Source organism: Neophocaena asiaeorientalis, unplaced genomic scaffold (genome assembly GCF_003031525.2).
Source record: "Neophocaena asiaeorientalis asiaeorientalis breed wild unplaced genomic scaffold, Neophocaena_asiaeorientalis_V1.1 scaffold40, whole genome shotgun sequence".
NCBI lineage: Eukaryota > Metazoa > Chordata > Mammalia > Artiodactyla > Phocoenidae > Neophocaena > Neophocaena asiaeorientalis.
The window spans coordinates 9,375,323-9,383,325 of NW_020185335.1; the positions used below are offsets into that span (position 1 = coordinate 9,375,323).

Here is an 8,003-nt window from a genome sequence, read left to right on the forward strand (position 1 = left end):
TACAGTATTTGTCCTGTGAGTGGCTTACTTCACACAGCACCGTGTCCTCGAGGTTCATCCACGTGGGAGCCCGGTGTCAGGGAGGGGGGCGGGTCCTTTGAATCCCCCGGGGAGAGTCTGGTGATCGTTGCAGATGCAGTGTCCAGACTGGGTGTGGGGTGTGTCTGATCAGTGTCTTCTGGCCTCACGATCCTTGTAGCACGTAGAAGGCAGGCACCGCGGGCCACAGCCCACGCGCGGTCACTGCCCTTCACCTGGCCCATCTCTCCTCACAGGTGCACATCCTCATGGGCTCCTGTTACAAGACCAAAAAATTCCTGCTCTCCCTGGCAGAAAACAAGCTGGGACCCTGCATGCTCCTGGCGCTGAGGGGGAACCAGACCATGGTGGAGGTAAGGAGCTGGCCCGAGTCCCTGGTAAGGTTGCCAACTCTCCCAGGACTTCATCCTTGTTGATGGAGCACCTTCTAGGAGCTTCTAGGAGCCCTGAGTTATTACAAGAGCTGGGGACACGGCAGTGGATGAGGCAGGCACAGCCCCAGCCCTCCTGAGCTCAGCGGGAGCGGGAGACCTTCATCAAACCGTCTGCTAATTTCATTTTAATTTCACTTTTTGATCCACGTGGGTCCAAGGGATCGGTTGGGCAGGTTTCTGTTCCATTTGTCTGTGGCTGCAGAACAGACCACCCCCAAATGGGGGCTTCAAACAATAATGCTCATTTATTTGCTCCTGGGTCTTGGGATGACTGGGCTCAGCTGACCACTTCTCACTCTGAGTGCTTCCCTCACGTGTCTGGCGCTGGCCTGAGGGGACGCGACCAGCGGAGGCTGGAGCAGCTGGGGCTGCCAGGCCGCCGTCCACACAGCAGCCTTGGTCGTAGCCTTCCCACTCACCGAGGAGCACACACCAACCCCGGGCACTCATGTCACCTCTGTCTCCCCCAAAGTCCGCAGAAGCCTGGGGCTTCCACTGTCCAAAGAGACCTGGCAGAAGCTATATCTCTTTTCCTGACTCAACCTCAGAAGTCAGGCAGCATCACTTCTGCCGCTTTCTGGCCATGAGAAGTCGGTCCCTGGGACTTCCCTGGTGGTCCAGTGGTTAAGACTCCACGCTCCCAATGCAGGGGGCATGGGTTCAATCCCTGGTCAGGGAACTAGATCCCACACGCATGCCGCAACTAAAGATTGGCGTGCCACAACTAAGACCCAGTGCAGTCAAATAAATCAATTAATTAATTAAAAAAAAAAAAAAAGAAGAAGTGAGGGCTTCCCTGGTGGCGCAGTAGTTGAGGGTCCGCCTGCCGATGCAGGGGACGCGGGTTTGTGCCCCGGTCTGGGAAGATCCCACATGCCGCAGAGCGGCTGGGCCCGTGGGCCATGGCCGCTGAGCCTGCGTGCCCGGAGCCTGTGCTTCGCAACGGGAGAGGCCACAGCAGTAGGAGGACCGCGTGCCGAAAAAAAAAAAAAAGAAGTGAGTCACCGAGGCCAGGCCCATAGTCAAGGGGATGGGAATTAGACTTCACCTCTCAGCAGGGAGAGCATCAAAGAGTTTGACTCCCAGAGCTTTCCGTGGAAAAGCAAGGCATAGAAAGAGGTGTCCTGTCTTTCGGGCTCTACCAGGCCATAGGGGCCCGGCGTGCATCGTGCCCACAAGCGTTAACTGGGAGCTCCCACGCGCTGAGTGTGTGTGCACTAATGTTCCCGTTACACAGAGGGGACACCGGGGCAGGCGATCCCCCCAGCATCGCACGGCTGGAAGTGCAGAGAGCGGGGAGAGAACAAGACCTGGGAACGCATGGGTGTGCCGAGCTCGGCCGCCTCCTGAGGCGTGAGGGGCTCTTGGGACAGGCTGAGGGTTCAGGCCTCCGCGCCTTTGAGAACCAGCCCCGCCCAGAGTCTCGGGCTGGCGGTAACTCTCCTCCCGGCTCTTGGCAGATCCTGTGCTTGATGCTGGAATACAACATCATCGACAACAACGACACGCAGCTGCAGATCATCTCGACCCTGGAGAGCACGGGCGTGGGGAAGCGCATGTATGAGCAGCTGTGCGACCGGCAGCGGGAGCTGAAGGAGCTGGTGAGTCCACGCCTGGCTGCCCGGCCCGGCTCCGGGGCTCCCCTGCCCAGCAGCGAGGGCGGGGCTGCAGTGAGCAGGGCAGAGCCCAGGGTCCGTGGCACCTGTGCCGGCCTCCACCTCACTGACTCCTCCTCCAGACCCAGAGAGGTCGGGATTGCCATCCGCCACTTTCCAGATGCTCAGAGAGGCTGAGTCTGCGGCCCAAGGTCAAACAGCCCATATGGGCCTGGTCACAGCCACATCCTGTGTCACCCTCCGAGCCAAGCCTGGCAGTGGCTGTCTGTGCCCCTCCTCCCTCGCCCACTTCCCTCAGGCCCTTCATTTCAGGGCACGGGGCTTGATTTCCGAACGCCAGCACCCGTACCTCCTGGCCAGAGGGCTTTCTCTGTCCACGGGCACAGCAGGACAGAAGGGGTGGAGAATTCACACCCCGTGGTCTCCTGGAGCAGCTCTCAACCAGTGACTGGCGGGAGAGGTGGGGTCTCTCTGTGAGATGTGACTTCGCCACCATTTCCCAGAGGCCCAGGGGTAGCTGGGGTGATCACAGCCTCTTCCTTTAGGGGCCTTTGTGGTCTCAGTTCCCCGCTCCCCTGCTGGGGTTTCTTGGGATCGCCTCTCTGATAAACCACCTGCCCTCAGACCTGGCCTCGGGGTCTGCCCCTGAGACAAAGACCACCATGTTGCCTGCCTCTACCAAGAGATACAAACGGTGCCATGAGAGGTGTTATGGAGGTGCGGGTACCGGGTGAGGGCTCAGGGAAAAGTGGGTCGTAACCAGTCTGATTTCTGTTGCAGCAAAGGAAAGGCGGGCCCACCAGGCTAACACTGCCCTCCAAGTCCACAGTGAGTTGGTTTCATTCTCCTGCAGGGCTGGGAGGGAAGAAGCGGGTTATCCTCCCTGGTGGGGAACAGCAGACAGTGTGTGCTGGAGGTGATGGGAGGAGGTGAACAGGGACCCTATGGTACTTCCCTCCCTAGGAGGGAACTGGGTTGCAGGAAACCAAACATTATGATAAAGATTACTGTTGATATTAATGTTAATATGTTACCAGTTATTCATAACGATGACGATAATAGCTCATGTACGTTGAGGATTCATGTACCAGATAAATGGTGCTCATGGTTCATTTTATCTTACGGCAAGAAGCCTATCAGGCTGGTGCCTCCTTCCCCATTTTACAAGGTCTTCAGGGATCTTGGTTCCTTCTATCCTGCTGCCCCACTGTGCTTGGCACATAGCTTCCACCTCATAGTCCAAACTGGCTGCTCAAGCTCCAGCCGTCTTATCTCCATTCAAGCCAGGAGGAAGGAGGAAGAGGCAAAGAGGAACACGCCCCTTCCCTTTAAGGACCTTCCTGGAAGTTCTGCGGGACACATCTGCTTGTATACCGTTGTCCAGGTTTAGCACGTGGCCCCACCTAGCTGGGAGATTAGCCTTAATCCAGGGCAGCCAGTTGGCCGCTAAAACTCAAGGATTCTGGCACAAAGATGGAAGGGACCCTCAATGGCCTCAGAGTCTAGTGCTCACATACTCCTTGAAAGGGCCTCAGTGTTTGCAGGTGGGAAATGGGCGCAAGCTCCCGCCTGGGAAAGTGAGACGGTCGGACACACATGCACACGCCTGTGGGAGGGACGTGGCCTCGGAACACCCCACTGGTGACTCAGGCTGTGAGTCACAGCTCCGAAGGCTTTCTCCAGCTAGGCAGCTGCCACCACAGAGACGTGGAGGCAGTCGTGCCCTCCCTGACACCCCGTTTTGTCCCAACCCACTGGACCATGCTCTCCTCCCCGCCACAGCTTTCTGTGGGGCTGGGGAGGGGAGGCTTAGGGCCTCGGGGAGCTGCTGGCAGCCCCAGGCCTCCTGAGACCCCGCCTGCCCGTCCCGTCTGCAGGATGCTGACTTGGCTCGTTTGCTGAGCTCTGGCTCCTTTGGAAACCTGGAGAACCTCAGTTTGGCCTTCACCAACGTAACCAGTGCCTGCGCTGAGCACCTCATCAAACTGCCTTCTCTCAAGCAGCTGAACCTGTGGTCCACTCAGGTACATGTGGCCTGCCCTGCCCCCTGCCCCCTGCGCCCCCCTCCGTGCCCACCGTGCACCCCTGCCGCAGGCCTGCCCTGCACCCTCCTCCATGGCTGGCTTTCTGCCCAGAACCCACGGGGCCAGTCGCTTCATCACCACGCCCCCTCCACGGCACAGCGCCCACGTCCCCCAGAGGGTCCCAGGCCAGAGAAGGTTTAGCCCCTCGTGAAGCCCAGTGGCCCGTCCCACAGTTGGAGTCGCCAAGGCCCAGAGCAGGGACGTGCCCGGCACAGCTGACACGTGACACAGGTCTCACACCCCTGCCCAGGGGTTGTGCAGGCGGCTGGTGGGTCTCCTCCTTGTAATAATGACCACAGCGCACGGTGCCCGCTGCCCGTGCTTAGTACCGACTGGGCTGTTAAACACGTACCAGCACGTGTGGTCTCCACTCCACTGTGAGGTGCAGGCCCTGCCGACACCCTCATCTCGCAGAAGAGAACCGGGGCGTTCCCAGCTGCCCTGCTGTCCCACTGTCCCGCCCAGGGAAGGGCCACCTCGGCTCCCGCTAGTAGCCACGAGTCACTGAGTTCAAAGCCACCCTTGACAGATGGCAACACCGACTCCAGCGGGGGGCCCTTGTCTGGTCCACGGCACCGGCAGAAGCTGGATTTGAACCCGGTCAGGGCACTGGAGTCTCTGGAGAGAAGCGAGAGCGGCCCAGGCCCTGAGGCGTGGAGGCCATGGGCCTCAGGCCTGGGCTTTGTCCTGTCTCCTTGCTCCGCCGCTGCCCCTGCCTCGGGGTCGTCGCCCCGGGTGCCCGGGGAGGCCAGCGTCAGTGTCCAGGCTGAGAAGGTCTCTGCCCCACAGTTTGGAGACGCCGGCCTGCGGCTCCTGTCGGAACACCTCACGATGCTCCAGGTGCTGAACCTGTGCGAGACGCCCGTCACCGACGCCGGCCTGCTGGCCCTCAGCTGTGAGTCCATCCATCCATCCCTTCATCCCTTCCTCCATTCACGCACTGTGCTGTGTGCTCCCGGAGCACCTCCCCCATGCCAGGCGGAAGTATCCCTGCCCTCGTGGAGCTGATGCTCTAGAGGAAAAAGGAAGAATGAGTGAGGCCCAGCCCGTGCCCTCCCGACGCTGTCCCAGCCCCTGAGGGCGATCGTGCTCCCCTGACCCGCCGCAGCAGCTGTAGCCCCGGCCACAGCCTTCACCTGGGAGTCGGTTAGAAATGCAAATTCTCGGGCCCTGCCCCAGACCTGCTGACTCAGAAACTGCACCGTAACAAAGTGCCGGACGATTCTCAACGCACATTAAAGTTTGAGAAGCACCGCCCTAGTAGGAGGAGCCACAAAATACTCGAGGCCCCTAGAACTGTCGATTTCTGTGCCCTGACCCCAATCTACTAAACTCAAATCTTGGGTGATGTTGAGCCTGGGAATCTGCATTTCCCATTTCCAGGTCCATTGGTTTAGATGAGAGGCCCTGGGCCTCAGCTGAGAGGAATCCAGGAAGGCTTCCCAGGGAGGTGACTGGATCTGGGGGTGAAAGACACATGCGTAGGAATTGACCGAGGGGGAGGCATGCTGGGCAGTGGGCATGACTCCTGCAAGGTCGTCGGCACGTTCTGGGTGGCTTGGGAGTGGCTGGGGGCAGGTGACGGGGTAACGGAGGGCAGAGAGGATGAGGTTTAGAGTCGCAGCAGGGTCCACTGTCTGCAGTGTGGCAGGCAAGTTCTGGGGACATTTGGGGTACGGGCAGTGGAGGGACATGACAGAGGGGGACCAGAAGGGAGAGAGGCTCAGAGGGCAGGGGGAGAACGTGGGCCCAATTCAGATCAGCTCCTGCCTGAAACAGACCTTCTGTACGTAGTGGTCCCGGCTGTGCCTCTGAAACCCCACCTCCCCGACCCCATCTCCTAACCAGAGGCCTCGGCAACTCAGTCCGCCCCCAGCTTTTCCATCCTGTACCTGGAACTGCCCCTTGTGGGGTCCCACTGCCCTAATGACTGTGTCTGTCTGTCTGTCCCTGGACAGCCATGAAGAGTCTCTGCAGCTTAAACATGAACAGCACCAAGCTCTCGGCGGACACCTACGAAGACCTGAAGGTAATCCCTTTCTTCCCTCCTTCCTTCCTTCCTTCCTTTGCAAGTGCGAAGGTCCTGAGGCAGAAAGGGTTGGTACGAACCGACTTTGTAGCCAGCGTGACTAGAAAGTGAGAGAAGAGACTGGAGCCAGACCGGATAAGGCCTCGCAGGTCACGGAAGGACTCTGGATCTCATCCAGGTTCGGGAGGCTTTCAGAGGCTCTAAGCAGGGTAGTGAGTTCTGCTTTTACAAGTTCGTTCTGGTTGTTACGTGGAAAGCAGGATTTTTGAGGGAGAGTACATGCGAGGGGTAGCAGCATGGAGAAGGTTTGCAGGGCTGGTGCAGTCACACAGCTGAGACCCAGGACCAGCAGGCTGGGCTAGGTTGGCAGCTTAAAATCAAGGAAAGAGGATCTGGGTGGTGGAAGGTGGGCACATTTTGTTTGTAAAAACGCGTGTCTCGACAGGGCTGGAGGGGCTGGGCCTTCAGCAGGCTCCTGCCACCCCCTCATCCTGGGCCCGGGGGAGTGGGCTCGGCCGCAGAGCCAGCGCCCTGGGAAGGAAGGGCTGGGCCAGGACCACGCCAGACCCTGGGCGCCCTGGAAGCCCACCTCCAGCAGGGCCTCCCCCCCTCAGCTTCCCCTCCAGCTCAGCCAGACCTGTAGCCTGGGGCCCATTCACTGGCCAAGCCTCCAGACGCCTTCTGTGTAGCAGGCTTGCGCTGGGGACAGGGACGCCGAGGTGCGGCGGGCTCACCCCTGCCCAGGAGGGAGCTCAGTCCCGGCAGACAGACACGCGCAGCAGACTGCAGCAGGACGGGGCTCAGGGGCCAGCAGGGAGGGGACCGCCAGCTCCGTTCATTGGGGCGGGAGAGCCCGCACAGAAAGGAGTGGTTAAAGTGAGTCTGCCGGGCAGGCCAGTGCCCAGGAAGCTGGGGAGGCGGAAAGCAAAGGCAGGAGACCAGTTAGCAGCCTCTCTGTACAGCAAAGGCTTGTAAGAAAAAGTCAACCGTTCATAAAAGAAGGCAGAGCACAAGCGCGTCTGGGTGGCAGCGATGGGGGGCAGGAAGCCGCTCTGAGGAGTAGCAGGTGGGATCCTGTAGTCCGGCCACAGATCCACGTGGGGGAGCCTGAGTGGGAAGGATCTCCACCCACCCGCCAGGAACCTGCAGCTTATGGATCCCTCTCCATTCTCCCCGCCGGACTCCTGACAGCCCTGAGGGCACAGGCACTGTCTCGGACCGGGTGCTCTGGGTTTGCCCTGCGTTTGGTATCTAGTCCCTCGCCCCATCCCGTGAGCCAGGGACTGGACTCGGATTCCCTCCACAGATGAGGAAGCCGGCTCCTGGAGGCCAGGGCTCTACCCAAGGGCAGGTGGCCTGCAAGTGACAGTGGTGGGGGGCTCACATCCTGGGTTTCCTGCCCCCAGAGCCAGTGATCCGAAGCCTCTGTGGGGTGGGAATGTGGACTCCCCAGCAGCTATCGCCTGCTTTCTGTGGGGCCACGTGCCGCCTACTTGGTTCTCCCGGAGGTTCCCCAGCTCTGGGCTCGGGAGCCCCCGATGGTGACAAAGTGGGGAGGGCATTGTGGGAATGCCAGCCGCCGGGCAGGGGCGGGATGGAGCTCTGCGCCACCAGGTTCTGGAAGGGACTGGGTCCTTCTTGCTCCCCCCAGGCCAAGCTTCCCAACCTGAAGGAGGTGGACGTCCGCTACACGGAAGCCTGGTGAAGCTCCCGCTCGGCAGGAAGGAGTTTGCAACTGCGACACGCAACTCTTGACTAATAGCTGTAGAGCAGCGGGTCTCGGGGTCCCACCCCGCGTCCC

The 8,003-nt window shown here is 60.2% G+C and overlaps 1 protein-coding gene across 1 annotated transcript in view; it reads left to right on the forward strand.

The window, feature by feature from the left end:
- CMIP (c-Maf inducing protein) overlaps positions 1-7,996 on the forward strand; it is a gene marked incomplete at its 5' end in the record, with an annotated part of 235,057 nt that extends 227,061 nt beyond the window's left edge. The window contains 7 exons of the mRNA XM_024735722.1: positions 276-392; positions 1,934-2,074; positions 2,870-2,917; positions 3,967-4,113; positions 4,963-5,068; positions 6,132-6,202; positions 7,854-7,996. Coding sequence (XP_024591490.1) covers positions 276-392; positions 1,934-2,074; positions 2,870-2,917; positions 3,967-4,113; positions 4,963-5,068; positions 6,132-6,202; positions 7,854-7,907 — 684 coding nt within the window. The remainder of the gene's footprint in view (positions 1-275; positions 393-1,933; positions 2,075-2,869; positions 2,918-3,966; positions 4,114-4,962; positions 5,069-6,131; positions 6,203-7,853) is intronic.
- Between the last annotated feature and the right edge of the window lie 7 nt (positions 7,997-8,003).